Genomic DNA, 18,971 nt, shown 5'->3' on the forward strand with positions numbered 1-18,971 from the left:
AAGCCAATATGTTCCATGAAGGTCTCGAGAAAACTGTCAAAATGTTATTTTGCTTTAATGTAAGTGAGCCACGCCTTTCTCCATTAGCGGTCCATTTTTGTGCAAAAACAACGCTGGCCAAACGCAATTCTGCACGGCATTTCCGCTCCTGGTAAATGGCTTGAAGAGACTTGTTGGTCTGTCCCCTTTATTACAGAATTCAAGATGCATGGGATTGGCCTGGGTACACATCATCCATATTACTTCTATACAACGATCTATGAACGCTACTTGTGAATTCGTTGGCCGTTGAGCTGGATGAATTGTTTTCAGAATGTCTTCATAGAATAGCTGTAATCAGTTACCAAATTTGTTATATGTAAGCGCTTAAAGAATTCCATAAAAGCTATTTAATTGTATTCATATACCCAATAATAATATTTATAACTACTCATGACTACTTAGTTAATCATATACTATTTCATTTAATTATTATCTTACATTTACCCACTATGCTTATCAACAAATATTCTATTTTGCGCATGTATTGTTTACACACCAAAAATAAAACAAACGACAAGAACGTATATATGCGTACAAAAACTATCATTTACATATACATAACATATAAACGACTATATAACTTAATCAAGCATATTCGTAAAACAATTGAATCTCTCGGCTTACCCATTTGACAACGGGTAATGATGCAACAGATGCATACTTTCTGAAGTCTCTCAGCATTGCATCATTTTCTCGGACAATAGCAATGAGTTGACGATCAGGTCTTACTTGCGCCTCTAAAGCTGCCTGAAATCAGCAAAATTGCAAATTTGTACATCCTTGAGTTTTGCATATAAAGCATGTAGAACAAGTGGGATATTGTTTATTTTTTATTGCTCATCTGATTAAAAAAAAAATAAACATTTTAAAAATAAACACCTCATGCGTACATTTAATCGTACTAAACGAGCAGTCAGTGATAAAAACACCACAGTTTAACATGATGATAGGTTATAAAATAAGGGCGTCCGTGGTCGAGTGGAAAAGTTCATTGACTTTAAACCACGCATTTGTCCCTTACCGCTTAAGGTTCGAAACCCGCCAGAATCCCGCCAGGGATTTTAGATTATTTCATGCGATGAAGCTGTCAAGCTTCTATACGAAACGTCGGTGGTTCTACTCAGGTGCCCGCTCGTGCCTGCACAGAGAGACACCTGAGGTGTTCCTTCACTCCATCAGTAAAGCTGGAAAGTATGACCTCTACTGTGTTGGTGCGACGTAAAGCCATTTCAGCAAACACAATTTCACAACCTAGACAACCTTTAACTTTACATAATCAAATTGATAAAAAATATAAATACAAATAAGCAAACTTCAGTATAATATACAAAATACATACACGCGAAATTTGTTAATAATCCATATTTACCCTAGACTGTTGTGAAATGTTGGGATAAAGCATTTCGTTTTCTGTATGCATCATTATGTTCACTATCTGTCTCTCTGCCGTGTTTCCACAATAATCATACGCACTCTAAATTCAACAATAATATCAATTGAAAATAAATATATTATTATTATTGATGGAATTATTTATATACTACTTTTATAATTCTTAAGTTGTACGAAACCAAACCAACATTAAAAGACTTAATATTAGCTTAAATATTACGCCTTTTAGAATATATGACAGTCACAAAGATAGCAAATAATTATATAAACATTATATCAGTAATTTCGGGGATGCTTCAAAATTCAGTTTTTTTTTTACTCTCGTTCTTTTTAGTCAAATGGTCACATATCTTGAAGACAATACAAAAACACGGTCATTTCGAATACGGGTAGAGTCACTAAATCATCTCTTCAGTTTTCATTTCATAGCCTTGGTCAAGCAAGATTCAAGAAATATAAAGTCAATATTTTTGGTCGACCTTTTGCGTTATCGCCCGAAATATATTTATGCCTAAAGATAAAACAAATAATTTTCCACTTTTTAAGTTAATATGAAAATAGTCCTCTATTTACATTTGTGAAAGTTTTGAATATTTTGGCTCTTTTCGAACTTTTCTACATAATACATTCGTCAATAGATTGAAAGGTATGATATACGGAGTCTGACAAAGTTAGACTGAACTATACGAGTGTTTGATTCACTGAAAACATAGAAGTTGCTGAAGCGATTTTTATAGTACCTTTATTATCTTAGTGAGATGTTGTATGGTTTCGTTTGGATCCCTGTACATTTGCTGAAGTTCCTCGTATGCTGCAGTCCACTCTCTGTTATATAGCTCATTGAACATATCAGCCACGTGCTTCGGGCTAGTTACCTCCTCTAAATCTGTCGCTTTTCCATTGCGCAATCTCTCGGACGCCAGTTGACTCAGACTGATATAATTAATCGATTGTTAAATCAATGTACATAACAACACTCTTCGTTTTATATTACCATTTAAAAATTATATCGTATTAACCCTAAGACACAATTAATCAAACGTCAATTGTCTTAAAGACAGTATTTTCGTAAAGAAAATAAGATTGAAATTTAAATAGAACCCTTTGATATTACTTTCTATTATTTGGTAACCTAAAGTGTTCCATGAATGGGAAGTGAAACCGTAAGTTGCTTTCTTTTCCATTAAAGGTGGCCTTTCAAACTGATTTAAAGATATAGCTGACTATTTATCAGACTCGCTTTCTCTCAAACATGGTCTGTTATTTATTATCATTATAATTTATATGTTAAAAATGTATATGACTAAGCAGCCGGTGCAGGGTATAGGACTAAGCAGCCTGTGCAAGGGGGCGTGAGGGATTTTGAACTTTTTCTTTAACCCTCATGTACAGTCTCAATCTAACCGATTCTGCAATTTTCATCAGCCTTCTTTAGGATTTTTTAACAGGCCATGGTGATGATGCTTTAGATAAAGCAGCTGCAGCATACCAGTTCTTATCATTATGCTGATGATATGTCATTAAGACATTTTTGGATATTAAATAAGTGTTTTAAACACCTTGATCATGTTTACTTGCTTGAAATTTTCTCTACTACTTACTGATCGCTGACTTGCTTTGGGTCATCACGTCGCCTCAACTCATATCTATCATAATCCGACGGTGTGGCCGAGTAACTGGGCTCGACGGTTCGTCGGTCACGGTGTTCGAACTGACTCTCCATTCGCCGTCGGTTATAGGCTCTCTCACTCTCTTCTGTATGCTGTGGAGGATAACCCCTGTCAGTAGGTGTATTTCTTTTGGAGGGTTTATCAATACTTGGGGTCACTGACGCCTACATTAAAAACATCACATTATTAATCATAACGATAAAACACTTTATCTAAGTAGGCGAAAAACAAAATAACTAAAATTTGCAATATTTTAATATTACCATTATTAAAGCTATTTATCATAATGCTCACAACAGCGACAAGTACGAATATCAAAGAGAATATTTGTAATAATTATCTATTTTAGTGGAAAAAAAACTCGCATTTTCTTTTATTAAATAAATACTCAACTTTAAAAGATACTTTAATATTAAAAAAACACATCATAATACAAATGATGAATATGTTACTACGATACTATCTGCATAATTATTTGAATACAAAATAATTTTATAATAAAATGCGTCAGTTGTCTCGAAAGTCAAACATGTTTATCTGTGGTTCACACAAAAGCACAAGTATTTCAACACATCATACCGGTTTTTTCGTGAAGTAACCGATCAATTCCTCAAGCTCCTGTCGTGCTGTCGGCATTAAACCATTAGTTCTGGCGTTCCGTAGCTCAGTCCAGTTTCCGCGCTCAGCCATTGACAACAGCTTTGAGAACGAGTCGGTCTTCGCACCAACTCCTGGACAATAGATGAAAATAAAGACTTAGTTATTACTCACTCAGACACTCATAATTATTGAAATAAATGGTCTGGGCATTATGCTACATAAAGCATTATTGTCGATGATCATTTGAAAAGCATTTCAGTAAGCCAGCCTGATAGCTCCTGACATAAAAGAACCCGAAATCTTTGACTAGATCTAAATACACAGGAAAATGTGATTTGAAGTCGGTAACCTAACCAATACGGTCTTAGAGGCCCCGGCCTGAAAAGAACTTTCTTTCATCCATCATTCTTATGAAAACCCAAATTCCATCATTCTAATGAAAATGCCAAAAGATTTGATTATACAAAATATTGATAACTTTCTCTACCATTGTTATATTTGATCATCTCTGTGTGCATGCTCTCCACAGCACGTGTAGCAGCTTTAACGTTTCCACGTGTTAGTTCACTGTGATCTAACTCTTCCATTGCGTTGAGCACACGCATTACTGAACCTACGCGTTCCTCCATGATTTATGTGTGCACTGGAAATGAAGACGAAATCTAAAAACTAAAATCATGAATAATTAAAAACTTAAATGCACAATTATGATTTAATAAAAGAACTTTTTCTAATCGTTTGCTGACATCACTTCTAACACTTTTACTTCTTTCTGAATCAATGTCTATGTCTCAGTCTAGTATCAGGTGCCGTCATGGTTTTTGTAAAGTTATTTCATTTTATTTGTTTCCGTTATTGTTAAATTGACTTTCAAACTTTAGCACGGAAACCTTAAAACTCAATTATCTTTTCATTTACAATATTAACATTTAAGACAATGTTGATTTAGAATACACACATATCTGATTTACTGGGAGTTTCCTGATTGCGTTTTTTAAATTTTAAATGTTCAATGTACATATTTATATTGTTGTCTACGTCCGTCCAACAAAAAGTGTTTCTGAGGTGAACTCTTTATATTTGTCACTTTTCAGATGTTGTTGTTTTCCTTTAAAATACAACATATTTACGTAATAAATGTGTACACTCTTTATGCTTTTCGCGATGTTTTTACATTAAAAAACCAGTAAATGATTTAGTGTCGGTAATGAAACAGCCACTCTAAAAACAGAAGAAAAAACACACACAAAAACCTACTCGTCTCTCGTTAACAAAAGAGCACACAGTAAAAGTGTTTCTGTCAACTTCATCATGTATAAAACATTTGAATTTTTATTAACTTACCTGACTGTTTTATGAATAAAATCTAATAATCTTATTTCTAATATCAATAACAAAATTTCCCTTTTATATGTTAAATTTTTATTCCCGATTCATAAATTCACATAAAACACTAAAAGAACGATACACTAAAACTATAAAGTCTTAACGGGTTGACAATAGTACGAACACTTTAAACAGTAATAATTTGATTGCAATATTTGATATAATTGATATATCATTAACATCTACCAATGTTGAATTAACCGCTGAAATAACAGGTTATTATTATGCGAGGGAAGCATTGTCTGTCGTGGTATAAAATTATCAACACATAGTTACTTCACGTAAATAAATACACTCAAACCATCCGTCTGTACTGATGGTAACAAAGAGATAGACTAACCTCTTCATGGCTAAAAAAATGATAAAGATTTACATGGAGCGACAAAATACATTTTGAATGATTTGTAAAACTTAGTAGTAGGTGCATATAAATGTAGTGTATTTGACAATTTTTTTTTCCGGGCCCCAAAAAAAGAGGGTGCCCCATTTGTACTCCCTGTCAAATGATCAGTATGAGCCGGGGAACAATCCCATACTAGCCTTACAAAATCACTTATGTATATACATTTACAGCAGTTGTATCATAGTTTGGGGACCTTTCTGTTGAAAAAGTGTTAGAGTTAAATCGTATACATATACATGCACAGTGCGGTAACTGGAGTGCAGGTATCAGTTACCCGCACTCCAGATCATTACCGTTGATTGGCTCAATTTTGCTGGGGTTTACATATTGTGACGGCAGAGAAAGGGAAAGCGGCAGAAATATCATAATCAGATGCTCGATCATTGGTTACTTTTTCCCGGGGTTTAAAATTGTGACAACAGGAAACGTGTTTTTATGTTTGACTCTGATACAAAAGAGAAAGAACACCAAAACACTCGGCAATCTGATTTATACTCGGGGGCTACGCCCCCTCGTACAAATCAGATAGCCTCGTGTTTCGGTGCTCTTTCTATTACTTATTATTTTACAATAAATCATGATTTCAATAGCATGCATTATAGTCATACCCTTATTGCTAGCCCTTTTTATTGGGTTAACAACGTTAAAATTGGGATTGGGAGAGTTTGCACCAGTGTTACGACTCATAAAAAAAGGTTGCCAGGTTTATTGAATGTTTCTATATTATTGTTTTTAACGCAACATTTTGTTTAAGTTCAATACGTGATTTTATTCTGGTTCTAAATTGTTCATTTTTTATCCTTGATTTGAATTTACCTTAGTATAAATGGTATTTTGCGAGTAAAAGAAAATAGTTCACTAATTTATTATCATTGAAAAGTGTCTAAATATTGAATCATAACTCACACATAACTCTTAATAACTTGAATTAAATACTTAATTACTCTAAATTATTCTAAATTAAAGGTTTATTTTTGCCATGTATGCAGTAATTAGACATGTTATCTTTGGAAATTTGAAAAGGTTAAATTTGTCGTAAATTATTATTGTTATGGGGACATTGTTATGGGGACATTATAGGTGCGTTTAAAACAAGATTTTCGGTTTTTATCGTCCTTCTAAAATATTTCTCATAAGAAACAAGTTTTGATGATTAAACAATTCCATGGGGGGGGGGGGGGGGCGTGTTAATATTAGCCAAGGATAAAAAATAAAAATCAGTATAAAACTAACATCATGAGTGTATAAGTGTAGAATATGAATGGAATGGCATAAATTGTCGTGTAGTAATCAACCAAAAATTCAAGGGAGACAATTGATTTTGTTCAAATGATAACCTCTCATTCAATACGGATCGAAACATCTGTAAAAGATATGTTATTTCTTCTGTTGTTTAACAAAACTATCAGTGACTGTCAAAGCCATCTTCAACAAAATCAATTTAATTTTAAAATTCTATGTTAAACCTAGTCAATACACAGAATAATATTTTTTCACATAAAAATAGTTTTAATCTGAAATGTAAATAGCTGTTAACTGATGCGTTGCAAGCTTGGTTTCGATAAAAAGACAGAATATGAAAAAGGAAGTATAATATATAAAAGTGGCTTTAATATACTCTAAAAGGTAAGCCATTATGTTAGATAATAGTTCCTAACATATGACATGATATAAATGCTGACAAACAGATTTCTTACAAATGTTTTTTTTTTTTGCAATTCAGTTTCAGTTTTTAAAAGCGAAACTAGTTAAACGCCCAGTTTATTTATGATAAATAGGCTTATATATATTTACAAAGCTAAATTTTTAAGCGACCTTTGTAGTAATTTAAGTATAATACACTATTTATAACAATTCATAAAGGATTTGGTCTATTGATTTCAAAACTTGCCACTCGGGTATAAGTTATATTAAGTAACAGCAGTATTTACGACACGAGTTATTTCAAGCGGATTTTCTTTTTTCAAATGTGCCTTAAGAAGTACTATAAAGTGAAATTTAACATGAAAGGCATAAATAAACGACAGATTCAGGACAAAAATGGGGACTGAATGAAAATTCGGATTGAAGACCTCAAGGTCATTATATATATAAGCCGGCCGATTATCACTTACCTGCCCGCCGTGTATTTACTACTTAAGAAATAGTACACAACACTGGGGACCTCATATTATTATAGATCGATAGAGACCGATCAGTCAGCTAGAAAATTTGATAATATATAAACGTCACTGTTCGGTTTCGGCCCGCCCACTGTTTTTGGGCTTACTAGGAGGTCGCTCTGATGCAACGAGGTCTAAGGTGCTTTGCACTATTTTACCTCATTAATTAATTAGAAAACATATTTCACCCTAATACTATATGTGTTTTTTACCTCATTAATTAATTAGAAAACATATTTCACCCTAATACTATATGTGTTTCAGGGTAAAATAAACGCATCATCTCTGGATGCAAATAAACTGATTCTTTTGTGATAAACTTAAACTCATCGACGACCGCCCAGTCATGTCTGAGAAAGGAAAAGGAAAGTATGGCATTGTTGAAGATGTTCTGAAGAAAGGAAGTAAAAAAGTAACACCAAAGGAGACAGAAGCGGCTCTGAAAGCGTTTAATGATATGACCCAAGAGCTAGAAAGTTTAAGAACTCTCTCTTCAAACCAGGTTTGTTTATTGATATCATATTTTGAAAATGCGTAATTCGTCAGAAGCGCATATAGCGCAAGGAACGGGATTCTATTCACTTAAAAAAGTAACATGTAAAAGATAAAGACCAAATTGGTTTCAATTTGTTTGTTATAAGTGAAATATCAGTAATTGAAACATGATTACAAGGAGTTTACAAGTTGATCCATTTTGAACTCAGCCAAAGTTCTGACTTTTCAAAAGGTTATCGCGATGAAATCAAGCTATAAATATATTATACTTTACTTTTTTGAACTCCCGATAACACTTTAAAGTTCTTTTAAGCACAGTTTGATTAAGGTAACCCATTTTATAACAATGCGTAGAAATTTCGCCGAAATCGACACAATTCTTTCGATATTTTCTTTTTATAACAACAACAAAAACGCTACGCTAAATATGAGAGTATATGGAGCGAATAGGGAGCAATGTTGAAGGAACGCATCTGTGTCATCACCTAGTCAACTCAAATATTAAGATAAACAGACACTGAAACGAGGCACTTCACAGGAATGAGCGACAAAAGTGCGTAATGAAAAAATAAAAAGTAGAAATAATGGTCGAAAATAAAATAAAAATGTAATATATTGTTTACATTTCAGGGCGAGGGCAAAAAGCAAATTGATAAACTAAAGGAAGAGAACCGAAAATTGATGGAAGAATCAGCAAACTTGAGGATGCAAAGAGATGAGTTTCGAAATAGGTTAGTAAAAATTAATTGCCTAGAAACAAATCAGAAAATAACATATCTATATAGACTACTAATGTACCCTGTACTGTATAGGCGGTATCATCTTTCAGTCTATTTATACTAAAAGAATGTTGTATTATACTTTTGAACTTTGAAAAATATACACAATACAGGTAGTGCAATCATTTTATGTTAGTATGTGTCTGGAAGAGAAATCAATAACGTCTTTGATCATTTGTAAAATCAGATTTGTAAATTAATTGTATTAATTATACAGTTTTTAAACAACACTACCCCCAAACTGAATACTAATATTGCAAGTTCTATGTTTTCTGTGTCGATCGCCAATAAGAAAGTAAGGACAAAATGATCGAATGATTTCTTACAGACAGAAAAATCTAATAAGAAGTTAAGATGATATTTGAAATTCATTTCCATTTAAGGTTAAGCTCGATTGCCGGTCAGAAAATGACAGAAGGTAATTCTGACATCGCCGATTTAAGCGATCCTTTTCGACCTACCAATTTGGCTGAACGGTTCGGTCAAATGTACGATGATACATGGACACAAGCGTACGAGACATTACATAACAACGCTGCAACTGACGAATGGAAAATAATCGACTTTCTGGCCGATATCATCAAGGTCTCAACTTTAAATACACTCTATTTCAATTAAATGTTATATGTAAAATGATGTTTGTTTGACTGTAACTACTACAGTAACTTAATTAACCTTTATTGTTTTACATTGTAGGACAAGAAGTTATTTCTAGTCCCAAAGTTATAATATGACTTTTATATGGCTTAACTTAGACTTTTTAATACAACCGGAAGTTGTAATTGGTTCAATATATCAGAGCAAAGGAAGAATCTTTATTTGGTTGTCGTGATAATCATTGGTTCAGAGCTCCAAGGACAATATTTTTTTTTTCATCAAGTTTATATTAGCAAATATGTCAACAGTAAATCAATAGTGTTTTGCTTTTAAGGTCAATAGAATCGTATCACGTCGTTTTCATATATCTGTGATTGCCGCTTGTAAAATTGATTGCGTCCAATGTTTCTGTCTGTTTGTAACGGTTGTATATAATAACTGTCTACTGACTATATCTTGCATGTCACTATGTCTTTGAATAACGATTTTATTAAGATAATGATGTCGCATTTATTTATCTTTTGAGTATGACTTGAAAGTTATAAAGGGGCCTCTTTGGCAGAGTGGTTAAAGTCGTGACTACTCGCCGCTCTTGGTTTGTATCCCAGGGATCACTTTATTCCAGATTTTTATATTCTTTTATTTAGCTACCTTGCTGAATGTCGGTTCCCGTTCTTGATTAAAATAATATACGGAGGGGCACCTGAGGTCTTCCTTCACCAGTAAAGCTGGAAATTCGCCGTATGACCTCTGCTGTGTTGGTGCAACGGAAAACCCAACAAAATAAAAGAAAAAGAAAACCCAGGCGTTTCTTCTGATGACTACTTTATCTTGCAAAGATTATAATGTCAAGTTAATTTGTTTGTTTACAGAATGTCGATGATATGTGCTTAAGGACAAGTGCGGATCAGATTAGCAAACTTGGACATTATATAACAGATGATCTTGTTTCTCCGAAATTGCAAACAGAAAAGGGCACTTTTGTAAGTGTTTCTTTAATATTTCTTTTAGAAACTACTAGTATGAGAGATTTATCTTATCTTTTTTTAAAATAAGAATACAATTGTACACCCCCCTAAAAATTGTTTAAATGAAAATAAAAAAATGCGCTAAATGCTAACCACAGGGGTGTCAATGTGTAAATATTTGCTCAGTCGTCAGTGAAGCTATTTATGTTTGGTCATTTATAGTCATTTATTGGAACGGATGCGATATGAAAACAGGATTTTGTGATTTTCTATATTTCTTATTGCATAATTAATTAAATTGGGTCTGCTTTTTCGTGTATTTTGTTGCATTTATTGCTCCCGAGAAAAATCTTTTCAGACAGTTTCAGAATCAAATTACATAAATAAACTTGATGATTCCAGGTAGCATCAACCACTTCTATTATGCAAATGGATGAAAAGCAAAAGGAACGAGTGTATAAACTTTTGAAAGAGTTTCGAAAATCGTTTGCAACATATGCGCCTCGGCCACTTGTGGAGGTAATCATTACTATTGTTTTATGATGGAAAAAAGTTTTCACCTAAATGATCATGTTTCTTTTAATTACTCTTTAAAATCCAATATATATGTTCAATAGATGCCTAGATAGAAAACAAGAAAAAGAAAATAAACCATTAAAAAAAAGTTTTAAATTTTTTCAGATATTTGAAAAGTGCTACATGGAGAAGATACAACAAGCCTGGAAAATTTCATCTTATAATGCAGACATTAGAACGTTCGTCTCCAAATGTGTTGAAATTATATGGCTTATGAAAATACAAAGTCCTCCCATGGAGTTACTATGGCAACAAAGTGGTGATCCTTGTGACAAAGATAGATTCGCGTTTTACACTAAAAAAGGTGAAAAGGTGGAACGATGTGTTTGGCCAGCAGTCATATTGCATGCTGGTAATGGACCATTAGTATCTAAAGGTGTTATACAAGGCATTTAACAACTTCATTGTTACTCTTACTGTATACTCCCGTAGACAGAAATATACCCCAGTGAAAATGCACATTATATGTACAGTCCTTTATTTCATTGCTTTGATATGTATGTACTTACAATTATCATCTGTCATGTATCTTTGACATTATAAATTTATATAAATTACTTGATTTGTCTGTAATTTTTTATTATCTCCGGCCCGACCTTAGATAAATAAATAAATAAATAAATAAATAAAATGAAAATTGCAATCTAAGTTAACACCATAGTCACTTCTTTCATCATCATCATCATCATCACCACCACCAACACCACCACAACCACCACCACCACCACCAACAACAACAACAACAACATTATCACCACCACCACCACAAAAACAACAACAACATACAAGCATAACTACGTTGATATTTAGATAACATTAATACAATATTGATAACCTATATCCCACTGATTATTACACAATTAATATTATTCATATAAACATTTGTGACATTCAATATTATCCAAGATTTTAGTAAATCTTATATCAGTTATATCTAATAAGATTGAAGAATTACATAGAAAGGCTATAGACTTTAGGTATAGGTTAGTGTTTAATAATACATATTTACAAAAATAATTGGTTAAGCCTGCCGCAGTCAGGCGACCAATTATTTTTGTTAATGTGTATTATTGAACATTAATCTATTTAATGATCATCATTATTTTTTTTCAACCAAAAACAGGGTTTTACTCTAAATCACCGATAGCTCCGCCCTTTCGCTCTAAAAGATGTCTAAACCTTGTCAAGTTTCTAACATGTCACATTTAGAAAAACTAAATAAATTGCCTTTTCAACAAATAATCAGGCACATTTTTTACTGAAATGTCACATAATTTATACCTTTATCTACAGTAACACTATCATGTTTCTATAAAATATCTGGAAAAAAACAGCGAGGAAAAAAATGCAATTAGGTAAAAACAATGGAGTTAATAAAATTTGTAAATCCTCTTAAAATAAATGGAAAATGTGAGACAAATTCGTTGGTAGCTTCAAATTATTCACTAACATTTAAAATGCCTTTTGATTTGCTCATTTGAAAAACAGTTGACCTTCTTTTCTGTATGTCAATTTAGGTTTACAGGTGGAGGGGGTCCATTAACAATGAGTTTTCCAGCCAAAAATGTTATCATTGTATTCTTATTAATGCAGTTACTATCGACTTAAAGAAAATAATGTTTTGGTTACTTTTCTAGAAAATATAAAGTTTAAATCAGTCTGCAATTTATAACAGACATTTTTCTTACGAAAAACTTTTTATGTACATAGCCATTCGGGCCATGGCAGTTGAAATTGCTAGTAGCCCGAACTAATTTACCATATCCCGAAAATTAATATAAAATCATTAACAGATGAGAATGATCTTTCTTGTGGCAAAAAGGCTTCAATAGTTAAAAAAAGATGATGCAAAAAATGGAAAAGACAGTATTACAAGTACTTGCTTAAGATCATGATGGAAAAGTGGCAAGGGGAAGTCAAACCCCTCGATTTTGTAATAAAAAAAGAAATCATTCATTTTAGATGACAAAAAGATGGCAAAAGTTCTAAGAGAAGAGCTATGAACTGTAATCAAATAATTGTGGGTGTACTTTGAAAAAGAGAGGAATATTAAATAATGTATATCTTTATTTATTGATTTGCTGTGACTTGAAAACCTACTTAATTATAAATTGAGGGGTGCTGTACAATTTGGTGATATTGGAAAAAAAACAAGAGTTTTAAATATAGTCATATGAAAAAAAGGTCATGAAAAGATGAAATTAACATGCAAAATATAGTTTTCACTATCAATTATGATTATCTGGTGAAATATTGCTGAAAATAGTTGAAAGAACGGTGTTGCGAAAACATGTGACAAACGAACAAAATTTATAGTTTCCTAACAGATAATCTCACAACAAACAAAAGGAAATACACCAGTTATAGTTATATTTTTACTAAGGCATATAAACATTTTAACACAATTATTTCTGTTCGTTTTATACCATTTTTAATTTCTAAACATTGTACAACAGTCAGACTATGTACTCTGTATTTCACAATAGCCCGAACGTAAATTTACTAGACTCAGGCTAGGGCTTTGCCTTTTTTCGAAGACTGTTCTTAGTGTTAAAAGGATATAAAAAGTTACTATGTAATCATTTGTCTCTGCGTGCCCCACATGTACTATCTATGGAATAAATTAATTGATTGTATTCTCACATTTAGAACACCTGGCCTCGCTTAATTTTTTTTACGTTGGCATTGTTTTGCCATCCTTAGATATTTTACAATTCAGAGTGGAAACCATTACCTCTATCTCCTCCCTAATACAATGCATTATTGAAATTTGTTAGACTGGTTAGACGACAGATTAAGTAAATTTTATTTAGTTAGTACACATTAACCAAAGTTAGACTTAGCAGAAATTTGAAAAATACTACAATGTGATTGGACAAAAAATAATGTTGATCATTTATGTTTTTTAATTACCCCGATTCAATAATATGCACATGTGGACAGTGTGAAATAAATTCTTTAAATGTGTCCTTATTTGTTATGTACATAGAAAACATATTTGTATTTAATTGAATGATACATATTTTGTGATTATGACTAATTGTATTGTATGTTTACATATTGTTTGCTGAATTGAATTTGAAAATGTGCCAAATACGAACTAAGCTGAAATAGATGAAGTCCGCGATATAAGAAACGTATCGGAATAGTTTATAGGTAGAGATTTCAATAGATCAAAACAGAAAGAGGAAGTAATTTGGAAAAAAGGAATGCGATCTAGTTTTACTTTCTATTTTGGTTCATAATTTTATTTCACTTTTATTTAAATGATAATCGACCAAAATATTAAATGGTATTTATTAATCATAAACTTTATACACAATTCTAAACAATATGACGACTGGTAGTTCAGACATTGATCTAGTTACAGAATACTTGATTAGTGTTAATAGGGAAAACAAGGGTGACTTAAAGTTAAAAAATGCTATTGAAGCACACAATGAATTTAAGGATAAGTTTACAAAGTATAAAAAGTTTTATGATGATCACCAGCGACATGAAGGTCTACAGGCTACACCAACTTCACAGGTGAGTTTTTAAACCGTTTTTTTACTTATGAAATTACTAAATTGACTGTGTTTCTCAGGTTGAGCATTTATTTATTTTGGCACTTCTAGTTTTGCTAATAAAAATAACGTACATTGGTACTGTATAAATCTATGTTGTACTTTCCAATAGGATTTTAAAAGAGATATTGATATTCATAAGAGAAGCATTACGAATGATTTAAATTGAATGATTTAACTGTTTTTTGTAAGTACAAAAGAAAAAAGCAAAGTATGGAAGACTTTCATTACGTTACGATATTGTTATGTTGATAAGCGTATAATAAAAATGTGTTAATTTGATGTTAAACATTTTTTCACTATGAGAACCTATAATTATTTTAGGAAAACAAGGTAATTTTAATTACAATGCTTATACCATTCGTCAAATCTTACTGCAGCGGTAATCAGGTAAAAAAAATAGTACCTTGATTTTTTTAAGCTGACTTATCACTTATCACAGACATTTACAATATGAAAATATTTTCATTCTTAAACTTCATATCTGCTATTTGTAAAGTTTATAATTCTCTGAAAAATTCTTGATTTTTGTTTTGTTTATTTTTTATTCACTATATTATGCTTTCATCAATAGGATGCTCCCAAATCACACGAAAAACTACGGACTGAAATTGAGAAACTGAACTTCGAAAAAGAAAATATGCGAAAACAAATTGAAGAACTACGGACAAGGTATGTTGAAAGATTTTGTTATAAGATATTAATCATCTTACAAAAAAAAAATAAAAAAAAAAAAAAAACAAAAACACTAAACATTAAATAAATATAAATGTATAAATGAAGAAGCAATATTTTAGCTATTTCTAATATAATCTTTATTAAACAAAAAGGCATTATTTATGGCTCCATATGTTAAAAATAGCCAAATTATTCCGATGTCTTTGTAAACTTGGCGGTGAACTTAAACACGATAACATGAAACTGAACTAAAAAAAAACTTTAACATAAAATGTAATCACAAAAATGCTTGCCATCCCAAAAGCAGGAATATTCACAAGTGCGTGGTAAATTTGATACATTTATAGTTTTCAAACATAACATTTTCTTTTATCTTTTCACAAAAACAAAAAGTTTTTAATTTCAGGCTAAGTACTTTGGCAGGCCATAAAATGATGGACGGAAATCCTGATATTGCAGATTTAAGCGATCCGTTTAGACCGACAAAGCTCGCCGAAGAATTTCGAGAAATTTACGACGATGACTGGACGCATGCTTTTGAAGAACTGGACACAAATTCTAAACCTGAAAGTGACAATATAGACACTCTTACTTACCTCATAAAGGTGAGGGTGATGAATTTGACCATTTGCCCGTTTCAAGACTAAAGTAAAATATTAAGTTGTTAAATTTTGAAAAGAACCCTTGAAATATTTAAGATAGTATAAAATATGGAATGATTAACTCGGTGATATGGGCATGGCGGATAAATTGCTTTAACCAAAATACTCAAATAAACCGATCCTACAACATTTTCCATTTTTTTTATTAGCCGAATTATCTTTTAGTTGTCAACCTTAAGCAAAAAAGAAATGACAATCTAAGAACACAGAAAAAATAATATAGTGAAATGTGGATACTTAATCATCTTCTCTGCTCGCCACAAAGCTGATTTTTAACGGTATAAGTCTGTTTCTTCTAATATCAACGACTGTATAATGTATCATTATTATATTTGATTTTAGGAAATTCAAACATTTTGCACATACTCCAGTTCACAACAAATTATTGCAATGGAAAAAGTATGTAAAGACGAGTTGGTAAATCCAAAGGTTCATATCCTAAAACACAGCGAAAAAATGGTAATTTCTAACTTGATTATGCTATTTGTAAACAAGAAAAGGTTTTAGGTATTAAATGTCTTTCTATCCGATAAATGATGTTGATACCTTTTTATAGTTCTCAATGTTGATTCCAATTTCATTTAATAGTAATTATGGTTACAATTTAAGCTTATTTCATTTTATAGTAATTATGATTATAATTTAAGCTTGAAGATTACAACTTTAAAAGGCAAATTCTCAGAAATATAATTGGGATATGACAATATGAAATCTTATTCCATCAATATTGGCGGATATCGTGAAGCTGACAAAAGGCAAAACACTAAAAAAAATTTATATTGTTTAAAAGTGTTGAACATCGTATTTTAAAATACTCTTAACTTTTAGAATGTATGATTCAGTATAATTATAGTAATCCTGATGTTTCTTTTAAACATGAAGTGCGGAAAGACACCATCAGAGATGAATAATACACAGTTAGAAATCACACACAGAATGATATGTGACCTGAGGAAGTCTATGGGAACTTTGTCTGTTAGACCATTGGTCCAGGTAATCTAATCAAATAATTTTTTCTCCCTTTTACAACAACTGACAAGTTTATAAAAAAACTTAATAAACAGGCTCAATAACTCCTTGCCTGTGGCATTTTGAATTTTGTGTTGGAGGTTTTTGAGAAATTATTTATTTTATTATTATTATTATGTTTAACACTTCTATTGTCAGTTTTGACTTTGTTGTTTTCCCACCTTATTCAGTATGTGAATAAATGATTCGGTATGATATAGAACCGACTTAAAAACACACTTCAAAAACCATTTATTTATAAATTTTCAGATATTTCATGAAAAATGGGTGATAAGAATGAAACAGGAAGAGAAGTTACCATCCACTTCCAAACATATTGAAAATTTTGTAGCAAAGGCATTTGAAGTTATATGGCTGATGACGATTCAGAACCCGCCAATGGTATTAAAGTGGCAGAAGTGTGGTGAACCGGTTGACAAAGAAAGATTCACTTTCTATACAAAAAGAGGGAATACAATTAAACAAACAGTATGGCCTGCAGTGTTACTTCATGAATCCGGACCTCTGATGTCGAAAGGTGTCGTTCAAGCACAATAAAAGGACATTAAATATCCGAGCAGACGACAGAAAAAAAGGATGTTGTATATATTTGATACTGTATAACTATAATGTATTATTTTTTTAGATTATATTTGAAAATAATGTGATATTTTTAAAAGAAATTTGATGTGCATGCTTGATATAATACTGTATTCCGTTGAGTTTTGTTTGTTATAATGAAGTCGAACGGATCTGAATGTAGACTTTCCGGCTCTTCCTCCTTGTGCATTATTTCAGAATTATTCATTAGTCCAAAAAACGGCAAGGGACTTTAGCTAGAAGTCCAAAGTCGACGATCATAACCTCTTTCTAACGCAGGGTCCTACGTGCTGACCTCTTAAACATATATTAAACAATGTTATAAAATATTATGGTTGTATGTGGTCAATAAGACTAAAATCAGTTTCTAAATATTGTTATGTAAGATCCTAACTTGTTTGAATGTGTATGCAGTTTTGTTTTTGATTTCTTAATACGGTTATTTTTGAATCAGTAAATAATTTGTTCCCAGATGAAATGTGACAATTATATTGTTCCTATATATAAGATACACTTACCTTTGTAAATTGATACAAATGACTAAACAAAATTGATGTCTGCAAAACTAAACTAAGCTTCTGACGGAGCACAAATTAAATGGCTAAGATATGGCCGAGGGAAGAGTTATCCATTCATATGGTTAGATATAATGGAGACATTATTAATTTATTTTCCCTTTAATCAGTTAATTTATCGTCTTTCGGAAACACTTTAATGTTCTTCGGTAAGTTGAAATTTAACAATTTGAGAGACCTTGTTCCGAATCCGATCCAGAGGATTTAACATTGAATTCGGCTATGATAATACTAAAGGGTGCGAAATGTTAATCCTTTACCTGCTGGGGAATATCACTGACTGCAAATATAGAGACAGGCCTATTGACCAGCTCAATTTTGAAAACATTTGAACATTATTTAACTTCCGAAATTCAAAGAACGGCAATTCTATTATGAAAATAACAAATAATTAAATAACCCAAACGTGGCAGGTATGTTAATATGTCTTGTATGATTACATTGATGCATTTCCAAAACTACGAACACTGTGTCAAGACAAAATAAGGTTTCGTTGTTTAATGTTGATATTTTTTAATCCTAATGTTATGGATATTAGCTGCTTTGATTCCGAACTTTCCTTTTAAAGTTCTGGGGATTTGAAATACAATAGTTAAGCTACCAACAGCTTTTAGGCTAATTAAAAATATTCTAACTTAATCATACAATTCTTATGTTCAAATGATTGCATACACGAGTGACTGTTTTGTTTTATAAAGTAGTGAACAGCTCAAAGCTCAGTTCATGTGATATATCGACAATATTGTTAATGTTATTGAAACGGAATAAAAGTAAACAAATAATGTCCTTTACATCGGTATTAATATTGTTAA

The 18,971-nt window shown here is 31.7% G+C and overlaps 3 protein-coding genes across 4 annotated transcripts; 2 read left to right on the forward strand and 1 right to left on the reverse strand.

Annotated features, from left to right (window-relative positions):
* Window positions 1–26: 26 nt before the first annotated feature.
* LOC132717244 (uncharacterized) lies at window positions 27–5,230 on the reverse strand. 2 transcript variants are annotated; one of them, XM_060700677.1, is made up of 8 exons: window positions 5,049–5,230; window positions 4,192–4,347; window positions 3,684–3,835; window positions 3,036–3,268; window positions 2,175–2,367; window positions 1,412–1,516; window positions 667–789; window positions 27–330 (listed from the first exon to the last, which is right to left on the reverse strand). In XM_060700677.1, exons 2-8 carry the CDS (start codon window positions 4,331–4,333, stop codon window positions 55–57), a joined length of 1,224 nt encoding a protein of 407 aa, XP_060556660.1. In that variant the 5' UTR covers window positions 4,334–4,347; window positions 5,049–5,230; the 3' UTR covers window positions 27–54. The 2 variants fall into 2 exon arrangements, with proteins under 2 accessions (XP_060556660.1, XP_060556661.1); XM_060700678.1 differs by lacking the exon at window positions 5,049–5,230 and having other exon boundaries at window positions 4,192–4,373.
* A 1,678-nt stretch (window positions 5,231–6,908) lies between these two features.
* Window positions 6,909–11,627, forward strand: LOC132717245 (uncharacterized). The gene is made up of 7 exons (XM_060700679.1): window positions 6,909–7,119; window positions 7,920–8,157; window positions 8,781–8,881; window positions 9,313–9,514; window positions 10,399–10,509; window positions 10,897–11,013; window positions 11,176–11,627. Exons 2-7 carry the CDS (start codon window positions 8,002–8,004, stop codon window positions 11,464–11,466), a joined length of 978 nt encoding a protein of 325 aa, XP_060556662.1. The 5' UTR covers window positions 6,909–7,119; window positions 7,920–8,001; the 3' UTR covers window positions 11,467–11,627.
* A 2,469-nt stretch (window positions 11,628–14,096) lies between these two features.
* Window positions 14,097–18,943, forward strand: LOC132717248 (uncharacterized). The gene is made up of 6 exons (XM_060700681.1): window positions 14,097–14,598; window positions 15,211–15,308; window positions 15,721–15,919; window positions 16,319–16,435; window positions 16,859–16,969; window positions 17,255–18,943. The coding sequence occupies exons 1-6, from the start codon at window positions 14,404–14,406 to the stop codon at window positions 17,540–17,542; spliced, it is 1,008 nt and encodes a 335-aa protein (XP_060556664.1). The 5' UTR covers window positions 14,097–14,403; the 3' UTR covers window positions 17,543–18,943.
* The last annotated feature ends 28 nt before the right edge of the window (window positions 18,944–18,971 follow it).

The sequence above is a fragment of the Ruditapes philippinarum genome, unplaced genomic scaffold (assembly GCF_026571515.1).
Source record: "Ruditapes philippinarum isolate M1 unplaced genomic scaffold, ASM2657151v2 ctg4875_1_1_1_1, whole genome shotgun sequence".
In the NCBI taxonomy this organism is placed as follows: Eukaryota; Metazoa; Mollusca; class Bivalvia; order Venerida; family Veneridae; genus Ruditapes; species Ruditapes philippinarum.

What these genes read in the sequence shown, in the direction of transcription:
- LOC132717244 (XM_060700677.1), bottom strand. Translation starts at nt 4,333, where the DNA reads ATGGAGGAACGCGTAGGTTCAGTAATGCGTGTGCTCAACGCAATGGAA. An exon ending in CCAAAGCAAGTCAGCGATCA is followed by an intron (nt 2,368 to 3,035) that starts GTAAGTAGTAGA and finishes TAATTATATCAG; the next exon opens with TCTGAGTCAACTGGCGTCCG. An exon ending in CATTACCCGTTGTCAAATGG is followed by an intron (nt 331 to 666) that starts GTAAGCCGAGAG and finishes AACTGATTACAG; the next exon opens with CTATTCTATGAAGACATTCT.
- LOC132717248 (XM_060700681.1), top strand. Translation starts at nt 14,404, where the DNA reads ATGACGACTGGTAGTTCAGACATTGATCTAGTTACAGAATACTTGATT. An exon ending in AGGCTACACCAACTTCACAG is followed by an intron (nt 14,599 to 15,210) that starts GTGAGTTTTTAA and finishes TTTCATCAATAG; the next exon opens with GATGCTCCCAAATCACACGA. An exon ending in CTGTTAGACCATTGGTCCAG is followed by an intron (nt 16,970 to 17,254) that starts GTAATCTAATCA and finishes ATAAATTTTCAG; the next exon opens with ATATTTCATGAAAAATGGGT.
- LOC132717245 (XM_060700679.1), top strand. Translation starts at nt 8,002, where the DNA reads ATGTCTGAGAAAGGAAAAGGAAAGTATGGCATTGTTGAAGATGTTCTG. An exon ending in TTCTGGCCGATATCATCAAG is followed by an intron (nt 9,515 to 10,398) that starts GTCTCAACTTTA and finishes GTTTGTTTACAG; the next exon opens with AATGTCGATGATATGTGCTT. An exon ending in CGCCTCGGCCACTTGTGGAG is followed by an intron (nt 11,014 to 11,175) that starts GTAATCATTACT and finishes AAATTTTTTCAG; the next exon opens with ATATTTGAAAAGTGCTACAT.